At 45.5% G+C, this 25,865-nt stretch overlaps 1 protein-coding gene across 7 annotated transcripts in view; it reads left to right on the forward strand.

Annotated features, from left to right (window-relative positions):
* Positions 1 to 223: 223 nt before the first annotated feature.
* The window catches only part of RIPOR2 (RHO family interacting cell polarization regulator 2), a 67,115-nt gene continuing 41,473 nt past the window's right edge, over positions 224 to 25,865 (forward strand). For 2 of the 7 annotated variants that reach the window (XM_079300835.1, XM_079300836.1), the window contains exon 1: positions 17,179 to 17,458. Coding sequence is in view for 5 of the 7 variants with exons in the window: in XM_079300832.1 (XP_079156958.1) it covers positions 16,927 to 17,014 (88 nt within the window). In the remaining 2 variants the exon portion in view is untranslated. Of the gene's footprint in view, positions 637 to 16,813; positions 17,015 to 17,178; positions 17,459 to 25,865 lie in introns of those variants that run through there. The other 5 variants (XM_079300834.1, XM_079300833.1, XM_079300832.1 and 2 more) reach the window with 5 other exon arrangements.

Below are 25,865 nucleotides of genomic sequence, written 5' to 3' on the forward strand. Positions count from 1 at the left end.
GTCCATTGCTTTGGGCCACCCCAGGATGGGTGAGAAAGGGATGCCACTGCCACTGTGCTAAGAGAAAAATTAGTTCTATGAACTAATGACAGTGAGAGAGCCTGGGGGTTTCCTCATGTCACGCTGTCCCTGGGGTGAAAGGGAGGTGTTGCTCTGCAATCTGAGCAGGGTGAGTTGTGTGAGTTGTTCCCCGGCTCTACCTCTGCCACCAGAAAACATTCCCATTCATATGCAAAACTTTTAACACCACGGGCTGACAGGGCTGCCGCTGCGCAGTTATGGCACTCAGCAACAGGGCAGGGTGCAGCATTTCGAGCCTGTCCTGTCTCCTCTGCTCTCAAAATCAACTTCCCTCTCAACAGTAAGGACACCCCACCTCAAAGCTCATCTCAAAGGCTGACTGTAAAAACAAGAGGCGTCATTTCTATGAATGAGATTGTTTTTGTAAGAGCAGATGCGGAAGCTGTTACCACCAAAATATTTAGGAAACTGGTGAAAGGAAACAGTCGAGCTGTAGCGTAGAACAGGTTCAAGCACTCGGCTCTGGCTGTGTCCTGAGCTGCGTCCTTGCCACGATGCAGCACTCCCAAGAAGATTTGACTGCACCCGGAGAAGAAGATGATTCCTTTGGGGAAGGTAAAGTCATCTTTTTTTAACCTAATCCTTCTACTCAGACTAGAGACCGGTCACTAGCCCGGGTGGTATTTCTTGTGTAAATCTGAAGTTGTCTGTGGGCTTCAAGGTCACCGGGTGACCAGACTCTTTTTCTCCTTAGAGAATGGAGAACAAAGGGACCACAGATAGAATAAAAATACTTTCACACTGGTTCAGCAGCTTCAAGGAAGTTACTGCAGAAGAAAGCCGGGGGGACATGCAGTGTATTTTCTACAGAGGCTGCACTGTGCAAAGTAGCACATTGGGCATTCAACAGCACAGGTGCAGCTGTCGTTACAGTAGTAGGGGCTCTTAACAGGGGCTAAAGGTGACTTGATACTTAAATTATCTGAGCAGAATTAGCGTCCTCCTCTCCAACTGCCACAACCTGGGATACAAAGCCGGTGTCATAATTTCTTGTTCCTAAAACTGCTTCTGCTGGTGCTTGATTCCTTGTTGCTTGCATCCTGTACCACCATTTACATGTGTACTGAGTGTAATCAAGTCAAAATAGCAGAAACGCAGATAAGAGGGTCCAGAGGAGGAGGAGAGGAATCTGGCCCATGGTGCTCAATTTCTGCCGCTGCTCACTGCTCCCCTTTGCACTCGAGCCAGGGGGGAGAACTTGCTCATGCAAATCTTCTCCCAGCTCTCAGCCCTCCACAGTTTCTAAGGGAGTTAAAGGCACAAAGAGCTGCTTGGATCCACTCCAAAGACTGTGAACCTTTAAACTCACTTTCAGCACAGCTTCAGCAAGCCTCATTTAAACAAAGCTCAGCTGCAGTTGGTATGGAAAACTTAGCAGTGAATAGTGCCAAATCTGGTTATCTGAGCCCCAGTGAAAGGCATCAGCTCAGAAAAGAAAGCAGTTTCAATGATGTTCTCTCTGTACTCGAATACATTTCTCACGTCTCTATGCCCCCACTTCTCACCCTGTTTCCCAGTCTGGGCTCAGAAGGGCAGTGAATTTGCAGAAAGGAGAGGTCAGTGCATTTGCATTGTGGAAGAAATCCTGATAGTCCAGGAAACACCTCATGCCAGTGGGCAAATCAGCTGGCATTGAGAGTACCCCATTGCATTTGCTGCATTCTGCATTCAACACAGGTGCATACTGCTTCCCAGGATAACCATCCACATTCTCTGACTTGATATGGACATATGCAGGTGCTCTGAAGAGCCAGTGGGCTTTTAAACATCTTTACTGTTTCTGAAACCTTTAGCCCATGTTCTTAATCAGAAATGTAGAAGGGAAGGAGAGAAACACGGGCAGGTTACTTGACATATATATTGTGTCATCTGAAGGGAATGATACACCACTTCAAAAATCTGTTCCAGCCTCTCAGCTAAGTTGTTTCTGGCAGGGCTGATCCAAAAACAGCTTAGAGAAGGCTCTGCTTTTCAAAGGCAGCAACATTTTAAAAACCTCTCCATGACCCTTCTTGGAGCAGGAGGTTGAAATAGATGATCTTCTGAGATCCCACCCCACCTGAGGTATCCTACAAGTCAATGACTTGGTGACATCCTCTTCAACCCACCTACATGTTACAGGGAACAGTTGTACCCCAGCTGTTCTCTCAGACAGAGGGATTGTTGGCTCCCAAACTGCCAGCTGGAGAGCCCAAACAACACAGGCACAGTGCTGGACTTCCCCTTCAGCCCCCTCTCCTCTCTCTTGAGGGGGTTAGCAAGGAAACATTAACTTTTTGGCTGCTATTTCTGGAGTGCTGTTGACCCTGGTCAGTGCAGGGCACTCCCTCGGGCTGGGTGGGATCGGAGCCGGGAGGAGCAGGGCCCGTTTCGGTCACAGGGCAGCCCCCGCCCCGCCCATGCTGCAGGCTCCGGCGCCAGCCAAAATGTAGTCGCAGCCAAAGCTTAGAGGCAGATTTTCAGGCCAGATGGAGGCATTTGTCAGGCCCTGAACTCCCAGCTCAGTGCAGACCTCAGCTCTTAGGGCATGGGCTATTTTTTATTATTTTCCACATCCAGCTTGATTTGGAAAGTGATGATGGCAAATCTCTGTCCACCTTATTAACTCATCCCAAGGCTTAGCTACCATCACAGTTAAAGACAGTTACATTTTATTTCTTCTAGCACTGATCTGTCTACTGTTTTGGAGTTAGTTTCCCTCCTGTCCAGGAGAGCTAAGGTTTCACTATTTCTTGTGCATATAAAAATCTCATATAGCTATCTACAGGCAATATTCAGACCACTGTTATCCTTTGCCAAGCAGACTGTTATCAATCACTGATTCCTTATAAAGTTTTAATCTGTTAAACATTTACATGGCTCTCGAGACCATTCCCTTGGAGAGATGTGGACACCAACATGGAGCCCACTCCAAAACTGTTAGACCAGGGACAAATCCAGAAGTTGCATGATATATTTACTCATAAAGTATCTATATAATATATCAGGATCAGTTCAAGGATCTGCTAAAGTCCTTTCAGGTTGCAGCATCACATGAGGGACTGATCTTCTCAGATCTTTCTCTTTAGTCCTCAGGCCTTTCAGAGTCAAATTTCTCAGGACAAAGTCAATGCTATCCTGTCAGGATGGCTTATCTCCCTTGCTCCCAGCTATGCCCATACTAAAGCCAGATGAATCTATCCCACTTCTTCAAGTAGTCTGTTTTTCACTTCTTCAGACATTGTGCCATCTGCATATTCAGTCAATCACTGTTTAAAGCTCCCTTTCAGGTCACTGACATAAAAATAGTTCAATCCCATGGGGAAGAACCAATCTTTGTATGTCCTCCCTAGAAAGTGGCATCCTTGATGACTTCTCACCTGGGTTATGTATGTAAAGATCTCATGCAGTAGCAAGTTTTATTTCTTACTAAAGTCCAATACTATCAATGCAATTATTTTCTCTAAAATCCTAAAGATTGCCACTGATTGCACTCATCTGTTTTAATTTTGCTTATATGTCTTCTCCATCAGCTATTCCTTGATGAGTCCAAGACCACTGCCAGGCTATCACATCATTAGTGACACATTAAATTACAGCTCTCTGGAATTCCTCTGGTGTTTCAAGTTTTCTGAAATGTCAACATGAAGTTCCTAGGATAACTCTTCTCAAAATTACTGTTTTAAATTCTCTTCTGGGAAAGATCAAGGGGGAAGTATTTTCCCATTGATGTAGACTGTCAGGTGGCACTGATATTTTTCCATATGCAAATCAAGCCATTTGTTGAAAGATTCTGTGTTTTCTTCAGTATAATTCATAATTCCACAATTTTCATTTACTTGGGCTTCAATAGGCATTGTTTTTCCTTGCTATACATTGAAATCTCAAGTCACAGAACTGAGTGTGACAAAATAGACTAGAACTATCTTCACAAAAATGAAATAGGTATTCAAGGCTTTGAAATGCTCATTCTCAAAGAAACTTTGTTAGCTCTTTCCCTTGTTTTGTAATAACAGTGCCTTGCACTGACATGGTGCCCTCTTCTGAGGTTTTGCAGATTTCACAAGTGACTGTGCTTAGGTTCAGTGAAGCACAACTCCCTCTCCCCTGCAACATTGTCAGTGTTGAACAGGGCCCAGCTGTAGTGTGCAAAAGTTTCAAAAAGAAATTTTTTTAGCCTTTTGAAGGCACAGGGAGTGATAGATTTAATTTCTTTTAAGGCCTACTCACTGTATTAACTCAAAGCAAGTATCTTCAGTTGCTCTTACAATATTGTTAGGTCAAAACACCCACTTTGGGGAAAATGTTGTTTAATTTTTAGTGACTCCAGGTGCTTGAGATTCTGAAGTTATATCTCAGTAAAAAGAAATCCCTTCCACTAGCACTAGGCTTCCCCTCATCATTGCAGCCTGCAGTGATGGTGTGGGTTTTCCCTGACTCTCAGATGAGAAGCCAAGCCCAGAGAATGAGGGAGATTTGAGCAGGAGTCAGCTTTCTTGGCAGACCCTGGATTCCCTGGGAGGAGAGCTGAGGGCTCACATGGAGGCATGATGTCATTGTACCAGCACAGCCTCTGACTGGGACCACAGGCTCAGCACAGCAGGAGCTTCTGGATCAAGCAGACACATCCATGGGCAGAATTTGTAAGCAGACAGCAAACATGGCCAGCACATTACAGAATCATAGGATATGCTAAGTTGGAAGTGATCCATCAGGATCATCAAATCAACTCCTGACCCTGTACAGAATACCCCCAAGAGTCACACGTTGCTCCCAAGAGTATTTTTCAAATGCTTCTAGAGCTCTGTCAGGCTGGTGTTATGACCACTTCCCTGGGAAGCCTCTTCCAGCACCCAAGCACCCTCTGGATGAAGAACCTCTTCCTGATATCCAGTCTAAACCTCCCCTGACACAACTTCATGCAGTTTCCTTGGGTCCTGTCACTAGTCACTGCAGAGAAGATATCAGTGCCTCCTCTCCTCTTCCCCTCATGAGGAACCTGTAGCTGCACTGAGGTCTGTCCTCAGTCCCCTCTTCAAGCTGAACAGACCAAGTGACCTCAGCTGCTCCTCACACAGCTTCCCCTCGAGGCCCTTCACCATCTTCAGTGCCCTCCTTTGGACATTCTCTAATGACTTTTTATTCCTCATATATTGTGTCACCCAGAGCTGTCCCCAGCACTGAGGTGAGGCTGCCCCAGCTCAGAGCAGAGCAGGACAATCCCCTCCCTTGCCTGGCTGTGATGCTGTGCCTGATGTCCCCCAGGACAGGGCTGGCCCTCCTGGCTGCCAGGACACTGCTGACTCATGTTCAACTCACCATTGACCAGGTCCCTTTCCACAGCACTTCTCTCCAGCCTCTTGTTATCTAGTCTATACACATAACCAGGGTTGCCCCATCCAAGGTCCAGATTCCAGCACTTGCCCTTGTTGAACTTCTCACAGTTGGTGATTGCCCAGTCCTCTAATTTGTTGAGGTCTCTCTGCAGGGTCTATCTGCCCTTGAGGACAGACAGGTCCTCCCAATTCAGTGTTGTTGGCAAACTTGCTTGGTATTCCTTTGAGAATTAGGTCCAAATATTTTTTTAGCTCTGACCACCCTATCCAAACGAAGAATGCACAGGAAAAGTAGAAATTAAGCTGTGATTTATTGCAGATCTTTTCATGCTGCTCTACACTGACCTCTCCTCACACCTCCACTTCCCACCTCCTTTATATGCCCTCCGGTTCTACATGGGACAACCATAACCTCCCTCTCAGGTCAAAGCTGACACAAAATCCCATCAGTGTTTCAAAGAATTCCTCCACTCTGTCTTTTTCATTACATTCATTAAGTGTGTGCTCCAGTTCAGTAGACCAGAGCCCCATTTTAGGTTGCACTGCACAGTATCAGAGTCCCAGTGCCTTTCCTTGCCCAGGACTGACATGCTGCTTATGGCATACAGATACATTCCAGCACTGCTGCTCATCAAGGCTCCCAGGAGAGCAGTAACTGCATCAAATGTTTAAGGTGTGCTTCAAAAATGCACCAGATGCCTTTACATCCTTGTGAAGCCTGCCTGTCTTTTATAAGAGAGCAAAGAACTTTAGTTCTGGGGTTTGGGACCAGCTTTGAGGCTAGTTGAAATGAAAGGAAGCTGCTGTACATAGTTATGTGTACTGCCTGCACATAATGAGGTTAGAGATGTTATAGAAAACTGAGGATAAAGCCTTGGATGTTAACTTATAGTTGAGACTCTTTATTCAGCAACAATTCAGGTTAAGCAACTTTTGTCTTTCCCTAAAGCAATACTAGACACTGCTTTTCTTGGACATACAACTGCAGTGGCTTGTCAAAACGTCACACAGGGACATGCATGTCACAGCTTGTCTGTGACCCATGGGACCAGGTTTCTTTCCATGTTTCCAGGTTTCTAGCCCTGCTGTGGTGAGACCCCTCAGGTACAACCCCTCCCCACAGAGTGCATCAAAGTAGTGTAACTTTTAGAGATTTAGTCTTTTAAGGATACTGACATGTTCATATCAATATGGTATTCCAGTAGATGCCTACCTCAGAGATATACAGAGATACTTTTTTTCCTGTGTTTTCACCCCAAAACATTTGACATGGCTGCTTTTTATCCAGCATACGAGTTCCCAGTACTTCAGGAGGCTGTTGTAAGGATGAGCAGCCTTGCAATGTATCAAGCATGGCAGCTTCTCCTTCCTGATTGCTGGGAGACTGCAGATCAGTGTCCTGAAAATGTTTACAGGTCCCACCAGCCCTACTTGTCCTTTTGGCTTACCTCACATTCCTGGAAAAAGTGTGCGCTATACTCCCTGCAGCCCAGAGGATGAGAAGTCCCATCACCAAGGCAACAGTGTCTGCTTCATCCAGATAGATGGATTGAAGTGAGATATTTGGCCTATAAACTCAGATTGAAGCACCTTTCTGCAAGAGCATGATCAGACCTATTTAACATGCAGGGCAAGGATGGCAAGGAAAAGAGGGTGCTGTTGTATGGAGCATTTTTGTTATTCCTGTTTAAATGCTCCACTCACCTGCTTCTTGCAGCTGCTTCGTTTTGGTGGTGGTCCATGGGCGGACACAGAGTTATGCAGACGGGGGAGAGAGCTTTTTGTGGTCAGAGTCAGTGTGAGACACCCATCCCCACTCCAGGCGCCCCCACACTGACCCACCCCCAGTGCTCTGGCACTTCCAGCTGTCGTGGGCAGCTGGAGGGTTATTTTTAACAGGGCATGGCACTCCATATATGAAGCAGAAAAGTTTGAGCCCGTGAGGTCCAAATGAAAAATAAATTTAAAAAAAAGAGAGAGACACTTTCTGCTTTGTTCTCTCCCTATTTTTTAATTGAAGACCTTTGATCTTTTTGGTGTTTCCTTCTCTGTTTCTGGAAGGCAGCTTTTTTGGTTCATATCTGTTGACAATATTTCTAGATCACTAATAATAACAACAGTGAGGGGGAAATCCAGGTCGAATAAACAAGTGGCATTTAACCAGCCCTCAGAGAAAAGAGGAAGATAAGTACAAGCCAGAGACAAACCACTGATCAGGTGTGCTTGGGGCGCCTTCTAAGCTTGCAAAACAAGCGTTGCACCGAAGGCTGAAGCAAAATTGCCTTTCTTTTCACACATTTCCCCTTCTTGTTTTTACATAGCATCTTTACGAAGTTCCAAGGAACACAAGATTTTTGTCACTCAGTCCCATCATTAAATTCACAAAATAAATGTGTCTTGGCTAACGTGAGTGGGTGGCGTAAACAACTTCACCCCTTTAATAATTCGAGGCACAGCTCAGCCGCCTGTGAAATGAGCTTCCGCCTGCCTGGATGCTGAACCAAAGCCTTGTGGTTGGTGCACCATGGGTGTGACAGGCACAAAACAACCAGGTCAGGAAGTGCAGAGTTAAAAGGCGAGGAGTGAAAACAGGCTGGATGGATGAGGGGGGGAGAGAGGGGGAGAGAGTAGTCAAGCACTTGACAATGTCACAGAGGCACTAAAAAGTTGATGGTGGGAAGATTTCCCAATAGTAGAATTTCTCCTATATCTCAGCATTGGTTGTGGGGGGAGGGGTATGTTCAGGCCACACAGAATTTTAAGCTGTGTGTTGTTGTTCTGGTGTCTAGGAGCAAGGAAATGGTTTGAAGCAGGGGTTTATGCTGTGAAAAGTCCATGATATTCTTGTGTCTTTAGCAACCAGAAAACAGGTGAAGCAAAACTGCTGTGGAAATCGTGAGCATAAAAGGCTTCAAGCTGTGTAACTTATAGGCAAAGCTGGCATTGGCTTACTGTGGTCTAATTGCAGGTAGTCCTGGAGTTGGAAAGTTCAAAGATGCAGAGCTTGGAAATGATACCTTGAGTTCTAATAGTTGATAAAAAGGTTGGAAGACAAGAAGTGAAATAGAAAGATAGGAAGCCATAGAGAGTGAGAAAATACACTGGTATTTTGGGGAAAAGTCCACTGTGACCAGCCCTTGCCTGAACAGACTGTAGTGGATAAACACATCTGGCTGCACCCAAACTGGGGCAGTTTCAATGACCTCTGTTCCAGGCTTCTCTGAGATTCAGTGTTCTAGCTCCTCAAACACAGATCTTATGTTCCTCTTAGTCAATAGTGAGTGTGTGTGAGAAGGAAAGAGGGCAAGGGTGGAAACAAGAAGCCCCTCCACGTGCCAATTCAGGGCATGGAAATAGAGATCCTTCACTGCTGAAGGACTGGGCTCTTTCTCTGACCATGGCAGTCCCCTGGTGTTAGCCTGGCAGCAGTGGGCACAAGTGTGGCTGGTGCCCGTTGGGATCCACAGCCCAGCATTCCCACCCACAGGGCAACAGGAGGCAGATCCACTGCAGGAGACTCATCTTTGTGACAGCAGGTTCAAGGAGGAAGCCCTGAAGCAGCTGCTTACCATTAAAGTGATATTTACTTGAGCTTTGCCTCTAACCAGGGTACAGTAGCTAAGGTAATGCCCACACGGGCCTGGGTTAGGTTCCCCCAGTGCACAGTGATGCTTTTAGTTATGCCTCACTGGGAAAACTGCCTGCACTTGGTGCTGCTCTGTTGCATGTGGTGGGGGAGCTCAGTACCCAGGCTGCTCCTGCGGTATCACTGACCAGAGCCCTTCCTTGGATTTCCTGTCCATGTCATGGTATTGTGTGAGCCTGCCCACAATTAACCACAACCCATTCCACAGAGAAGAAAAGACACTCAAAATAGTCCAGCAAAATAAATACTCGAGCCCAAAATCCCAGGTGAAATGACCACCCTGGGAAACAAACTCCAAAACTGCCCCAAAAACTCAGACAGAGCTCTCTGAGGTACCTATAAAAGTGCACAGAAGGACTTGCAAAAGCTCCCCTTTCATCACACCAGGCTGTTCCCCAGCCCAGCCCTGCCTTCCTGTCCTCCCTGTGCCCAGCTCGAGGGGAAGTGACCTGCAATGCTGAGTTTTGTGCAACTGATCCTCTCTTCATGCTGTGTAACACCAGAGTGAAAAGCCCCCAACTCTCCTCACTCCCTGAGGAGTGCACCTATGGTTCAGGTGTGGCAGCAGCTGAGTGGTATCCAGGAGGTTCCCTGGAGGGGTGTCACAGCAGAAGACAGAGGGACAGCCCCTCTGAGGGGCTTGGCAGGATGGCTAAAAGCACTGTGAATATATTCAATATATGTCATTAACACAGACATTAAATTTTCAAGGATGCCTGCAGGACCTCAGGGAGATGAGCTTATAAAATCTCACACATGAGCCCCATGGCTTTTTCAAATTTGTGATTAAGATGCCAGTAGCTAACAAGGTTGGCCAGCATTCAGGCTCTATGGCATAAACGGAGCTTTGTTCACATTCTTCTCATTTCATGGTAGCTCAGAGCAGTGGAAGAGCTCTGTTGTGAACGTGGATATTGTCTACAAGGCACCATGCTCTTTTTAGCAGTTGGTTGTGACTGTGCAGAAGTGCAGTTTGCCACCTGAGAGCTTCTGTAAGTTTTGGAGTCCTGCTCACTGCCTTCACACTGAAATAACAGATTTCCTTTTCTTGAGGGTCTCGGAGAAGAGAGATACTTTATAGGTGTATATAGATTTGAAACCAGATAGCATCTCTGAGATCCTTCTACAAACACATGCAAGGAGTGCCACACTAGCAATCCTAGCACACACTTAAGCTCTATTTTTTATTGAGAGGGGTGGGAATGTTGAAAAGAATCCATACAAAATATTCTCAAAGCAAAAGAAAGCCACAGGAGGAGCAGAGCACTCCAGCACTGCTGAGCTCAGCTCTGGAGTTGGATGTCAGTAGCTTTTTTTTTTTTTTTTTCTAATTTCCCCATTGAAATGCAGGCAGCTCGGGAGGTCCTGATATGCTCTGCCTCTTCTGTCACTCTGGGGAGCTTCCTGCCCACTCTATTCCTGATGCCTGTTGTGAGCCAAGGAAGAGTTAGCTTAATCAGCAACACCAGCCTCTGAGTAGTGCCAAGTTGTTGTCATTAATCACTTCAAAAATCACTGCACTGAAAATAGTACACAGGGTCAGATGTTCAAAAACTGGCATGGTTTCACTGGTGTCATTTAACCTCAGCCACAAAGCCAGAACACACCCCTAAAGAAACTCTTCTTATTTGCTTCATGTATTATTTGTGAATTTCAAATCCTCTCACACAAAGCTGCTTTTCACCTTTCCTAGAGGAAATAACTGCTGTGAGTGGTCAATCACCTCCAGGTGAAGGCAGGCTGGACCAGCAAGGAATGTGTATCCCCCCGAGAGATGCCTGGGAGTACTGGTCTGAGGGTTTGGTTGGACCTTCTCTGTGCTACAGACCACCCCCTCTCCCTTGGAATCTCAGTCCAAATATCTGGCAGATGCACTTGGGGCTCATTACATTACAGAGGCAGCATGTTCACTGCGCTCCCCCGAATGGCATTTTGTGTGTGCTGCACTTGTTTTGTATTTGCTATATTTAAGCCACAGAAATATGCGTTGGGAGGAAAAGAGGGAAGTGGTGGTATCTTGGAGGCAGGGAGGGAATGAAAATTATTCCTCAAAGCTGCAGAATGCTGTGCAGAATTTTGGCCCACAAGAAGGAAAGAGGAGCACAGGGTCTGCACCAAGGACCTCGCCAGGTCACCCATACTGCAGTTTATCTGAGAATGATTACGAGGCTACTCTGGTGCTACACTAATGTAAGTAAGGATGGAGACTGCTTGGAGCCTTTGCACCTGAGGACTTTTTCTGAGTTTCTATTATGAAACTGTTAGGGACACGCAGGAATACAGCTATGCAGCACTGCAGGATTCATACATGGAACTAGATTTTTAAACATGTCTGGCATTATTCGCCCCTTTGCTTTTTGCTTCCACCCCAGCCTTTGTAGCCTTCTTCTACCTGACCATCATTTTCCCCAGACCATGCTCATCACCCCTGCAGCTCCTCCCCTCCTTGCCATGACCTGTGGGGCTCCCAGAGCAGCAGGAAGGTAGGGCCTGTCTCTACACTGCTGCTGGGTGTTGCAGCAAGGCAGGCTAAAGTCCTGCTCCTGACTTGCTCTTTTAGTCATGGACTTAGGATACCTTTGATGTTTGCTGACATGTCCTATAGTGTCTTGCCCCATATAATACAGTCTTTCATGATTCTTGATCCTTCCAGGCCAGTTGTCTGCTTCATATCATGGGGTAGAGGAGAATCAGAGTGTGCTTGGGCATGTATTAACAAAAGTTTTCTCCTCTTCTGTGCTTTAGAACTTCCCTAAAATTTACCTCTCAAGTGCAGGTGAGGGTGCAAGGGGAGTATGGAGGTGGACATGGGCTGGGGCCACATTTTAACTCTAGTCCTGATGTCAGCAGCAAGTTTCAGCAGCAGGCATTACTACTTGATAACATGGGAAGAGATGGCCTCAGTGCCTAAGAGAACCCTGAACAGATTCAGAATCTCAAACTGCATCATGATGGATGGTGAAGGCTGTGACAGGGAGACAGGTCTGGGCATTTGGGAGCCAAGAAACAAGTAAGAGGCAAGAGATTACCTAATGATTCCAGAGGATCCCAGTGAGGAAGCTAGGAACATATTGACTTCCTCTCTACAAAGCTGATTCCATTCCTGGAGATGGTCCAACAGCACCTTCTTGGTCTTAAGCATGTTGGTTGTACTGAAACAGACAGGAATCTCCCATGCTGCAGACCCATGGAAAGCAATGTGCTCCACTCCCTGCACTCCTTGGGGTAAGTTGGTTTCATGGCTCTCCAGCAGCAGGACTTCAAGCCAGTCCATTATGAGCAGCATGGATGACATTGTCCTGCAGTCATGCTCCCAAAAAGCAGGCTGGTAACACCATACCTCTCTCTCCAAGTATCCAATCCCTCCTGTAGCTCTGATCATCTCATAGTGTAGCTGACTTGCAGCTGTCCAGGAAAGTGAAAATTAGTTTCCAGCTGCTTTTCAGGTGCCTTAACTAGAAAACAAGACATGATTTTCAAAAACAAGAGATGGTGGAAATAATGCCAGAGCTGCAGTACTAGACACGCCATCCATGCTCTTGGTGTGCACTTAAAAGCAGCTCAGCCAGCACTGGTTGCTAAGCAGTCTGAGAAACTGGAATGTGCTGCTCTCTCCAACCCTGCATGAACATTGCCACACAAAACGTGCCCAGAAGAAGCATCAGTGCTGATTTTGAAACAGCAGGTTCTGGGGGAAAAAAATACAATTAGTGGCTCCTTCATCCTGCTCTCTCAAGTTATATACATGAGGGTAGGTAGGGTGTATGCACAAGCATACCCTTCCAAACATCAAACATTGCCAGAGGCACAGGCCATTGTGGGAAGTGTTCTTGATCTTAAGACAACTATCTCAGACCACCATAAATGCAGCCATGCAGGACAAAGAGCAGATAAAAGAAGGATTAGTATCCTAGGGGAAGGGTTACTTCTGTGGTACATCAAAAGCTACAGGTGACTCCTCTTTCTGTCCCTGGCCCTCTCCCTCTGTATCCATATCTGTTCCTTGGCATAGCAAGTCTGTCCTGACATGCCACAGGACACAACTGCTGTATTATGCTTCAGTCATTCCTAAAGATCCAGCAGTGCTGAGCTTCTGGCCAGAAGTTCCAAATGGAATTTGTTCCTGAATCACTGCAGAAGATCGGCACTAGTAACTTTTCCCCACAAAGTGCTCCAGAGAAGCAAATGGAAAGACTTGCAAAAGCACTATCATGAGAAATGAGGAACTTGAGGGTGGAGCAGCAATATAGTGATGGGAAGTAAAAGGGGGGAAATGATTGCACAGTGGTTAGAGGAGAGAAAAACAAGTGGGTATCCAACTCTTCTAGAAAAAGAGCAAGTGTTACAGGATGACAGTGAATGTCCAACAAACCGGACAGAGAAGGAATAAGGAATGGGGTCAATCCAAAGAGCAGCATGGGCAGGGTGCAGTAGGAGAATTGTGGCAACACTTTAATATGTAGAGTTGGAAAGAGTAATGGCAAATCTGCAGAATTTCAAAGCTCACATCTTTGCCAGATTGTTCATGGAAGGGGTCAGGGTCTTGTCTTTTATCTCTCCCCTAAAAGCTTTCCTAAGTGATGATTCCAGCACCTGCCATGTTCCCCACTGTCAAATATGATCATTCACTTATATTTTTGGACCAAGATCCCCTGGAAAGAGCAGTCAGGTTTGCACCCTGCGTTGCCACAGAAGACTTCCCTGTGTGTAATACCTGCTGGAGATGTCCTGAGGGATATCCATCAGCAATATGAAGATGCCTTGTGCATCCCTTTTAAGCATAGGAGTTACACAGAAGCACAGCAAAGACAAGTTACATCAGGAAAAAACAGGTAGAAATTGTCTTCCTTAAAGGCTAGGGCAGGCCTGGTCTACCTCAGACACTCAAAGCTCAAAGCTGTGGTCTGCCCAGCCTTCCTCCACCTCCTTTGGCCTCTTGCTGCTCTGAACATGCTAACAAGAGACCTCCATGCAAATTCCTGTCTGCACAGTCTGCTGAGCATTGCCACCCACCACCAGCCCTTGCTTTCAGGTGAATGAAGTCACCCAGGCCTGAGCTAAGTCTTTGTATCTGCATAACAGACATACATCCCCACAGCAAGCAGGGAAATTTCAACAATAACCCACTTTTCCAGGGAGGTCTGCACAGAGCTTTCCCACACAGTATCTTATGAGGGAAAGAGTTTCCCCTGAACCTGTGTCCAGACTATTGGGTTGTGCTCCCCTTTCCAGGTTTGTCTAGGTCTGCAATGGACCTGAAAGCCTGCTGCTCTCTTGATTCAGAGGATTCAGTGTGCTAGAGTCTGTATGGCAATGGGAAAAGGTGAAGTACTTCTCAATATACCCACCCCCCACAAAGATGTGTAACTGATGCATATCAGCCAGAAAATCCTGCTCAGCCCTTTCAAGAAGCTTTCTGAGTGCCTGGGAGGAGCTGAGCATTTAGGTATTCTCAGACTGTAATCTCTTCTCTGATAATCCTGATTTACTCTTTGGCCTGGAAAGCAAAGGCTAATAGAAAGCAAAGTGCTTCAGTAAAGCTCAGCAGGTAATTTAGTAGCTCTGGTTTAGTTGTCTCAAGTATAATGTGGGGTTACCATTGCTGAGAATTAATGTCTATGAAGGTGCACTGGAGCTGTCACAGAGATAGAAGTACACCATAACTGTCAATTACTGTTTTGAAAAGGTCACTTTTTTCTGGAGACAAAACTAAAATCAGCTGTTGTGACTTAGAATTTCACTGGGGACACTCATGATGACCTATTTTTAACATAACAGACGATTACACTGCAATAGCGTGAATAATTTATAGGCATAGTAGCATGATCACAGCCACAATACAATGGCAGCTTCAGTTCCTGCCTGATGATGGAGGGAGACAGAGCTCTCTGGCAATTTCCACTGAATTAGCAAAACAAGACACACGTGGAATGACTGTCCCAGCCTTTCAAAAGCATGTGTGTCAGGATGAATACATGTCCAGAAGGACTAAGTGGGGCAAAGATTTTATCTAGAGCATCCATAAACCTACTCACTCTCCCAGCTGTTTCAAAAAGCACTGGGGGCAGAGAAGTGGGAGTGTGTGTATGGCTTGGCATGATGGGGAGGAGGAGAGTAGCCTTCTGCATTTGCTATGCTAAATTATATTGAGAAACCAAGAGAAACAGCTCATACATCCCTATCACATGTATTTGCATAGGATAGAGGATATTTCCTTGAAAGAGGAGGCTGCAATATGAATGAGGTAATTTGCATCTGCAACCTGAAGTTCAAAAAATCTTCTGCAAGATAAGATCAAAAAGGCCAGAGGGAATTGGTAACAATTGACCAGAACTGTAGGAGGCTCCAGGTGTAAGTAAGATGTTGCAATTAGTCTAAGTCTGAGAGCCTTTAACACGTTACTCAGGCATCCACACTGAGCTGCCACCCCCTAAAAGGCTGAAATGGGCTCAAACACATATTAAGTGTGCATGATGAGACATTTATAGCTTTCAGGGTTGCCACAAATATTTCCTCTCCTCTTTCCCTGGCATTCCATAGCCCAAAGTGCACAGCTGCTTTTTCCAGAAAGCGACTCCTCCACTTTTGCCTCAGAGTTCACATCCTATGTGACACACATGAAATGGGGCAATAGTTGATTCAGTCAGAGATGTAGAAAGGTCACCCTTAAAATTTTGCCTTGGAGCTACAGCAGTGACAATGTGTTGGCAACAGGCCCTACACATTTTCTAGTGGAGAAATGGGTGCCTCTGGAAATACCACAGCCACGATTGCTGTAGAGCCCGTCTGAACTCAGAGACTTTGGAAATGGCCTGTAGGCCCCAGAGGTCTGCACATCAGTGTGAAGAGCATCCTTCTTTGTACTAAAACTGGAGTACTTTTCTCCCATTTCTACTTTCTCAGGCTACAGGGTTTATTTTTGGCATACAATATAAATAACTCTTGTTCATTATTCCTGCTGAAAATTACTTAAGATGATAGGTCATCTGGAACTGGCAGCTTGGATTTTTTTTATTCAGGGACAGTTTTGGGGGTTGTTTTACATGCACAATGCTCTTTTAAAACCTAGCTCTGTCTTTCTTGTCATTTGCTTAACCTCTTCATACAGTATCATCCTCTGTGTGACAGGTCAGTATACTCAATGAAAACATTTGCATTCGTAGTAGTGAGTCTACCTATCCTGACCCAAATGGGGAAAGATACAGGGATATGGGGAGGGTATCAGCATTGACTTCTCAAGCCTCCTTCCAAATTGTGTCCATTTATCAACCACACAGATTTGCCAGGGATTCCCTCTGCCCCTCACTCCTTCTCCCCCAAAAAAGAAACCCTTGCAGCTGCATAAGAGGCACAAGGGAGAGCTTGTTGAAGGATCCTACAACAGCTTTAAATGCTGGCAGAGGAACAGCAAATAGTATAGAAAATACAACGTGTGTTTGGTACTTCTGCTGGCTGATGTAAAGTCCAGTATTAAAAAAAGTGACAGAAGAGAAATGAAGTCTTAAGGGTATAAAAAAACATATGCAAAATCCATCTTTCTCTAGAAAGATATATTGATAGTAAATAGGACTACACATTTTGGAAGGAAGACTAAATTTGAAGAAAATACCTCACAGTCTCTGGGAATATACGGTATTCTTGCCCTTTTTTCTTGGGGTAATAGAAAAGCTTCTTAAAGGTCCATTCATTGCAATGTTCTTTCATTTATATTCGCCTTTAACTGCTGTCTTCAGCCCGCCCAATATCCAAATTTAGAGCTTTCACACACACACTACTGACGGCAACGGAGGCTGCAGCGAGTGGTCCACGGGCCGCGGGGAAGGCAAGCGGCGGCAGCGCGTTCCTGCCCCATTCCAGGCGGGAAGGGTCAGAGGGATTTTGCCGATGTTCCGTCTTTGGAACAAACGGCCCGAGGGGCCAGACGCATCGAATGGAAAACCAGAAGAGCCGCACGGCCGCCTCTCCCAGAAAGGTAGGGAGGCACGGGCAGCGCCGGCTCGGCCGCATCCCGCGGGGTCGGGCCGAGCCCGGGGGCTCCGCAGCCCCGCAGTGCCCGCGGGCGGGGGCGGGCGGCGGCCGGGCAGCAGCACCGCCCCCGCCCCCGCCTCCCTCCCTCCCTCCCGAACCTCCCGCAGCTCCGCAAGGAAAAGCCGGCAGCGGCTTCGCTCCCTGCCAGAGCGGCGGGGCGCGGGCACGGGAGGCGAGCTGCCTCGCTGCTCCTCATTTTTAATTTTTAAATTTCATTTAAAATCTTTAATTCAATCCTTTTTCAAAGCATTGCTATTCGCCGTTTATTAGTTTTTTCAGCTGCGGGCGCTGCCACCCGGGATGGGGCACCGCGGTGCCCGGGGAGCGCTGGGCGGCGGCGGGCGAGCGGCGTCCCGGAGCGGGCAGTGAGCACCGCCGGCAGCAACAGGTACCGGGCGGTACCGGAGGGACGCGGGGCCGGGCCCGGGGGAAGCAAGGAGGGAAGGAAGGGGCGCTGCCGAGCGGGGACGTGGCCGAGCCCAGCTCCGGGCTGCGGGCTGGAGAGCCGCGCTTACAGCAGCGGGTCCCGACCCCGCTCATCTGCCGCCGGTGGCAAGGTTTTGAACAAGGCAAAGGTGATCTTTTGGGGCGTCCCGGGCATGGTTTTAGGTTATGATGGTTAAGAAAATCTTGAACGTGGGTGTTCGCTGAGGGGCATGAAACTGGCTTAATATTTTCGTACGGAGCGTGGAAGTGCTTAGCCCCGTTTCCATAAAAAAAGTCTCGGCGTTTCCTTAGGTCTTGTCTTTCTATTTCTAGTGGGTTTTTATGGTATTACTGATTAGAGGAGAGCTTAGACCCTCTTAAGTTCCCTTTCCAGTCCTCTGGCTCGTTCCCAAGGATTGGTTCGAACACATTACACACTGGCATTGCTCTTCGGTGTACCTTTGAATGCCCTGGTTACAAAAGGTCACCCTAATCCTGTGACTGGTCTTTCCATTGCTGTGTTAGCCGAGCATTTTGCTGTCTCTCATTCAAAGTTTCAAAAAGCTTTCTGGAAACTGTGTGCTTGTGGCCATTCTGCCATTGCACCCTTTCATCCATCTCTGGGAAGAGCTGAGTGTATTCCCAGTGTAATTTCAGCATTCATTAATCTGGCCATGCATTCAGCCACGCTCGTTTTAATTACCGTGCTTGAGCTGCTGTCACGCAGCTGGAGCCCGGGGCAGGGAACACGCTCCCAAACAGAAACATCTTCTCCGGTGGTTAATTAGGTTTCACAAGTATCCTCTCCTGCATAAACAAAAGCAGGAGCGTACCCAAACAGAGAGCTTAAGGAACCAGACAGGAGGAAGGTGTATTTCCTGAAAGATTCCTGTGCTGGTTACCCAGCTGTCTTGAAGATCTTTGCACTCTGGGAAGAGACACAACGTGATCTGTTTTTTGTGGCCAGACTCGGAAAGGTATCCACTGGGATGTGTCCAGAGCCCTGCTTTATAACCATAGTGGGCAAATATGACAGCTTGTTCCACGTTTAAATGAGTGTGGGTGGGTATATATGTTGCACAGTGGGAGTCTAAAGGAAGCAAAGTTTGTATTTTTTTCCCATAAATCCAGCGTTTTTTAAGCTTGTAACTGAAGATTAGGACAGTCACTTAAGATGGTGTCTGTGCTGCTTGCAAGTGTAGATAAGCACTTGTGCAATGTGAACTTTAACAATCCCAGCATCCATTACCTGATGCTGGTTTAACTTTTGGCATCCAAGCAATATTTCTTTGACAGTGTGTTGGCCTCGGGGGTTTTCTTTGTTTTGTTTTGTTTTTAAGAGGCAACATGTTTAATTTCTTTCCAGGATCCTGCATAAGAAACCTTTGCCTTTAGTTTTCCCTTGTTACTACTCTTCCCTAGAATGACAGTACAGCTATACCTTAAAGGTTTTTCTGCAGCAGAATTAATATTTCTTATATGCTTGGGAACATGTGAGTGGAGAAGTGTGTGGTTTGTGAAGGAGCATCTGTAAGTGATAAAGGTGCTTTTCTTCCCTTGTGCTTTTGAGGCACATAACCATTTTTTCACCTGTATCACAGAACAAACACTTGGGCTAAGAGTGGTACAAAGGACTGCCTCAGAGCTCACAGTGGCATGTTTACATGCCATGCAGGGTTACCTTTTGCTCTTTGATATTTTTAAACCTGAACAGGCAGAAAGGTAACTTCCACACAAAGTGCACTGCTGGAAAAGGTCCGGGGAAGCTGCCTTGCTTTCCTGCAGGGAGAAGTGGGTGTGAAAACTAAAGGCAGCATTGGCTTTTTCCAAAAAAGGGATGGCTGGTTTGACACTCTTTTTTTTTTTTTTTTCCTGATGTGGCAGTGACAAGCTGCTCCCAGACAACCCACTTAAGTGGGGTAGTTTTCATCAGGCAAGCTAGGCTGAGAGCAGCAGGGAGATACACAGCTTGTGTCTGTGGCCATTCAGCCTGCACGGAGCATCAGCTGAAAGCAGACTGGGAAGGAAGTGAGGACAGCAGTGCCTGAACACACGCTCCTGGCACCACCGGCTTGTTAGAGAGGGCTGGGATGTGAATTAGTATCAGATAGGGGCCTGTCACATCTCTTTCAAGCTGTGTAGTTCCTGGATGACTCTATTAACAAAGTGGGAGGGGGGGAAAAATGGTTATTTTCTCACTTAGCAGGAGCTTGGAGGTCATTGTTTTGTTCACTTAGCTTACGGTGCCTGCTGATTTTCTGAAAGGGAGGTTGCTAAAGAAGTTTCTTAGTAAGAGATTTTCAAAATGAATCAGGAAGAACACAGACTGATTTTTTTTTTTTTTTTTTTTTCCTCTCCACTAGTTTTGCACAGATTGTTGCATTATGCTTACCCTTTTAGGAGGCAGAGAGAGAGAACTGGGCCCACTTGGAGTTTAAATCAAATGTGAAGTCTTTTGAGAGCAGAAACAATTTTGCCCTGGCAGACTTTACAAACCATGGTGGCTGCACTTTAAACACATAACAGAGTCAATGAGAAGGGCAGTCTGTGAGCAGGGGAGCCAGGTGGCTGGAGGAGGAATGGCAGGGTGGGCTTTGCCAACTCCCCCTGAGAGAGCTGGAAGGAAATTGGCAATGGAAGCCGACCCTGGATGCAATAAACTGGATCATATTATATCTCTCTGCCTAATATCAGGGATGGCTTAGCTAAGGCTGGGCAGTCAGCTCAGTTTGAGCTCCACAACTGTCCTTCCCTACATACCCCAAATCAAATCAGAAACTGCATTTTCTTGTCCACAGCTGTTCTGCAGCTTTATTTCTGCTCCTCAGTGCAAACGCTGTTCGTGCCTTCGCTTATCTGCACCCACGTGGGCTCTGTGGCTGGTCTGGGGCTGGCTTAATCCTGTCCTGTCCCTTTCCATAAAGCTGCTGCTCTAGGCAGGTATTTCAAGGGGAAAGGAAGCAGTAGGTACCAGGTAATCTTCTCTGGGAATTGGCATTATCCCCATTTGGCAGCCTAGGGATAGACAACCTTCAGCTCTTGTTTTACAGCAAGTGGACACCAGTTTTCTCTCAACCTTCACAGAATCAGAATGGCTTAGGTTGGAAGGGACCTTTAAAGACCATCTAGTCCAAGCCCCCTTCAATGAGCAGGGACATCTTCAAATAGATCAGGTTCCCAAGAGAACTGTGCAACCTGACCTTAAATGTTTCCAGAGGTGGGGCATCTGCCACCTCTCTGGGCAACCTGTGCCAGTGTTTCACCACCCTCATTGCAAAAAAAAAAAAATACTCTCATGTCAAGCTTAAATTTGGTCTCTTATAATTTAAAACCATTACTTCTTCTCCTATCACTACAAGTCTGCATCCAGAGGATTTGGATTAAATCCCTTGAATTTTTGCTCTTCAGCTCTAGCTTTGAAGTATTTTTGCTGCCGGGTCTGGTGCTGTTTGGAATAAAGAAGGTTCCCTCTCCCCAGTCCCATCCAGGTTAATTAAGGAGCTGCAGCAAGGCTCCAGGGACCAAGCCATGATCAGAAACAACAATCCCAGTATATGCTGCCCCATGGGATTTGGTAGGTGTGGAGAAGGGCGAGTTCCAGGTCTACTTAAATTGCTTTTTGGTAGCCATAAACATAGATTTTGACTTATTTTTTGCATACAGGCACTGCATCTAGTGGCCTCAAGAAGCAAGTCCTCTAAGTAAGAAATAACCGGCCTTTTTTTCCTAAAGTTCTTTCTCTTATGCCTTTTTATGTTGCAAGGATATCCTGTAAATTTTACTTCCTGACCAACACAAAAGAAATGATGGATTAGTGCAGAAGTATGCGAGCATCTTTCTTCTTTTCAATGGGAGAAACAAATTGAAGCTGACAGTTCCCTGGAACCAATGCAACACATGAAGTAGTCACAATAATACATTTTATCTTCCAGCCTTTTTAGAGCATCAGAAGCTCTCTGGTCTCTGATGCCTCTAGTAAGCTGACCTTGGCTGGCAGAGCCAACCACCTCATTACTGCTGTCCCACTGCTCACAGCCTGCCTTCTCTCCTGCCCCTCAAACAGCCTGATTAGTTGCAGCAGCAGCTATTACTTTCCAGGTTGTGCAGCCTGCTGGTAACCCTTCAGTAATACCAGAACTGCTCAAATAATCTCTTCTAAAATCAGCTTTTTTTTTTTTTTTTTTTAATTCAAAAATCTCATCTAGGTGATCTCACCCAAACATTTGTCTTAGATGATTTTATCCTGAAAAGCCTAATCAACAGGAAAGCTTCTAGTCATCCATTAACTCCAAAAAGCAATTGCAATAGAGAAAATCTATCTGGTCATCACTGAGCTTCTGGTTTTAGCTTGTACCTTTACCTCTAAAAAACACCAGTCTAGACCAACCCTGTCTTTTACTATTTAGACATTTCCATTTGAGTTGACCAAAGGAACTCCTTTTCAGTGAAATCTGTAGGAGATAGGTAAGTAAGAATCTGTAAGTAGTGGCAGGAGGTTTATGTTTCAACAGACCATGCAAGGTTGAACACCAGAGCTTCCGTTCTCTTTCCCCAAATTAACATCTTGCTGTCTGAACAGCCGAAACTGCTTGATTTGTGCCTCAATGAGGTGTCTTTCTTCACATTTGTCTTCCATCTACTAGAAGACTGAATCTGAACATACGAAAAACATTTTGCTTGTAGCAAATGCACCCCTTGAGGATGCCTTAGAAGCTTTGAGGATCAGGGCTTGTGTTTGGGGTTGAGATGGTGACACTGGTCTGTGATACTGCTGCAGGCAGGTAAGGCAGACAGTGTAGCTCTTTATTCAAAGTCTGATAGACATAGTCTTGTGTAACATGAAGGAAAATGCCTTTTCTGTAATTAAGCAGCTTAACATCTTCTGTTAATTTTAAAATATTTGGTTTTAAAGCTTTTTAACTGTAGTACAGAAGTAGTGGCGTATGATACAGCTTTGTGCAATAATATCCTGTATGTAGTCCTTGGGCAGTGAGTCTGCTTGGGTATAGACACACCTTTTTCTTTGGTCACCCCTGGATCATCGCTGGATCATGGCAGCAAGAGCTATCCCTGTGCACTTTCCCAGCCATACAGGCATATCAGTGGGTGATGATGCTGTTGCCAATGTTCAATTAAGTGTATAATGTGTTGCCCTGCATGACTGACTGCCCTTTCCTGGTCTCATTCAGTACATCCACAAAAGTGTTCTGTTAGTTCAAAGAAGGACTTGGGTTTTCACAAAGAGGTGCTGGTGGCATTGGAAGAAGTTGGCTATGAGGCGCTCTTTGATCCATGAGGCTTTTTCTTACATTGTGTGACACTTGCAGGCCACATCTACTTAGGTATGCACAAAGTCTTGTATATAAGAAGAGATGTTTGCTAAAATAAGCAGAGACAAATGTTTAGTTTATTAGATGCTCAGATTAATAAAGCCAGGAGCTGGAATTGTTCACTGCAGTAACTCATCTGTGCTACACAAAACCAAACCAAAGCTATATTAAAAATGCCAAGACTCAACTGAGACCAGAGAATAACCAGCTTAAAATTCTGCCTGCATTAAGTAATATTTTGATTTCTTTGAAATCAGAGGGGGATGTTGTCATCATCTCCCCAGATGACAGTTGCACCACAAAGCCTTGTTCCATCATGCAGGTGATGGACTGGAAATGCTTTCAATACACTTCATTTTCATGCCTTACACTGAAAACAGAAGTTCCCTGAAGATTAGATGGCTTTTCATATGCAGTTATCCAGCAAAAGGTTGCTTTTCCCCCATTCTCTCCCAGCTCTACACTAAAAAAGAAAATAATCTCCCTTCCTAGTAGAGAAGGTGGCAGCACTGGATCAGTGTAACATCTATCTTAAACTGAGCCCTGTACACCGAGTTCCTCCAGGCACTATATTTCCCGTGGGCATGTTATGTTGCCACCAGCTGAGGAAGACAATTGCCTTCATTGGCAAAAGGGCAGAATAGTTTTCTATCCTCATGAAAAGCTGTGATATCCTCCTTTTCCTATATCCTTAATGACGGTCTGTTAATATGACGTGAATTGGAGAATGCAGAAATCAACAGAGAAGGAAAGGAGAAAGGAAGGGCAGCAGAGGACATGCTACAGGTCATTCCTCAAATCTTGTCATTAGCCTGCAATGGCCCCACTTAGTCTTTCTTTTGAATGGCATACTGTGAGATAGCAGGGATGTGCCAAGATGCGCTGCCATAATTTGTGCGATGAAAAGTTACACAAGATAATTGCCTTGTAGTTCAGTGACAAAAAGTGCTGGCAGATCTTTTTGGGTCATGCTTGGGTTTATCTGTAATGTTTCTGTGTCTCAAACTTAAATGGTAACTAATCCTATAGCATAGCTGGAGCATATGGCACTTTAAACTCAGGATTTGGGTTTTTTTCATGTCCACTACAAATTAGATTTACCAATTAATCCTGACTAGGTCTACCTGCTGTAGATTTAAGGGTTTCATCAGGTTTGCGTTGGCTTTGTCTGTGACTGTAAACTTGTATCCTGTGCCTTCAAGAGGTTTTTAAAGCTGAAAATACTGTAGCCAAGAGAATAATAAACTCTGCTGTAACTTTTAAATAAAATTTCTGAGAGTCATATATGTAAGAAGAATGAAGTCTTGAATTTAAAAAGGAACTGAAGCCAAGAGAGTTGCATCAGAGCAGACAGCCATTCTTGGTTGTGCATGGACAGTGTTCAGCTACTTGATATACTGGAAGAGAGCTTCAGACAGATGCTATAGCCAAATGTAAATGAAGTAACACAGGACTTTTATGGCAATGCTCTTTAAGTGGCCACACTTGTAAGGTGTCAAAAAGATTAAATAAATCCATTTCTGCAATGCTCATGTCTGGGAGAAGAATATCCAGCTTTCGAGATCTTCATCCTAGGACATGTAACGGTGTGTCTTCAGCAGTATTTTAGTGAGCAGTGTGCCATTACGACACTCCTGGAAATAGAACGATCATATAAACATCCACGGAGCTTTAAGTCACCCTAATCCCCTGTATTTAAAGAGGAGCAGCAAAGCGTTTGTATCTCATTAGTGGCTGAAAGGATTTGACAACAATGATGTTTTACTTTCCTTTCAGGGATGAAAATCCTGTCTTACTTGTTTAATTTAGCTCACTTATGCTTATATTAGAGTGTACCTGGAATGGATACTGAGAACAGCTAGTTTGTCTGTCTTGGTTGAGGCAAAACAAATAAATTCTAGAGCAGCCCACTGGTTACCCAAACCATCCTGTATGTATTTACTTGCATTTATTTTTCTGCAGATGCAAAGAAGTGGTATCCTCAGCTTGCTGTCCTTGCCCATGTTGATGCCATCTGTGTTAAATGAGGGTTGTAAGCAGAATAAATACTGGTGAAGAGTAATGGAAGAAATCAGTGTTCTCAAGGACAGCTTTGCTAGCCATTGCTTTTTTTCTCCTGTCATGGAGAAGACTTTTATATTCATTCCTTGTAGTCTGAGAAAGTGAAGCCACTCTGCACTGCTTACACTTGACGTGCAAATTTAGGTCACTGCTCAGATTCATCATGGATTTTGCCAAAGGACTCCCACTGGAGTTGCCTTTATTGACATCAGAGCTGTCTTAGCCCACTTATGCTCAGATGTTACTCCTTGGCTTGCCCAGATATTACTGTTGGTCTGTAAGGGTCAGGGGAGACCACCCACAGCACTCATGGGTTCCTAGGCCTCCCCTAACACTAATGCTTGCCAAAATGGGCAATAAGTTGGTCAGTTTCTGTGGTCTGAGCTAAGAAATTAAAGTTCCACTCAACATCTGTGGTCAACCAGGCATATGCTAAAAGAGCTAGAGAAGTAGCCAGGCTGCTCCTAGATGGAGTTGTTCCTACAACCTGTTTTGCACCCTGCTAGTCTTACTACTGCTCACAAGATTGTTTCTAGTAGTTTATCTCCTGTTGCAGGGCTAGATAACAGAGCTGTCCAAAGTCTTGCACCTTTATTACTGTGCAGCACTGCCAGAATGACAGTGTGGTTAGATGTGTGCTCAGGCCGCTCATGCTGAACCGCTTCTTCAGGATTTTGTGCAAGGTGGATTTCAAGCATGTGAGGATTGTTCTCAGCTGGGTTTCAGAAGTGCTTTTTCTTTAGTTTATTTGCCAGCACTTGAGTGGCACTGGGACTTAGTTTTTAATTAAATCTTACATTGACATAAAGAATTATCAGTGATGAGTAGAATTGGAGTTGACTTCTAATCAAAGAGAATTCTGCATACTGGGGTGGGTTTGAGATGAATGAATGTCAAATGTAATTAGATGGTCAGATTCTGATCCCTCAGCCACGCTCATAAGTACAGTTATAGACCAAATTTTTCTTATTTATGCTA

Source organism: Erithacus rubecula, assembly GCF_903797595.1.
Source record: "Erithacus rubecula genome assembly, chromosome: 3".
Taxonomy (NCBI): domain Eukaryota; kingdom Metazoa; phylum Chordata; class Aves; order Passeriformes; family Muscicapidae; genus Erithacus; species Erithacus rubecula.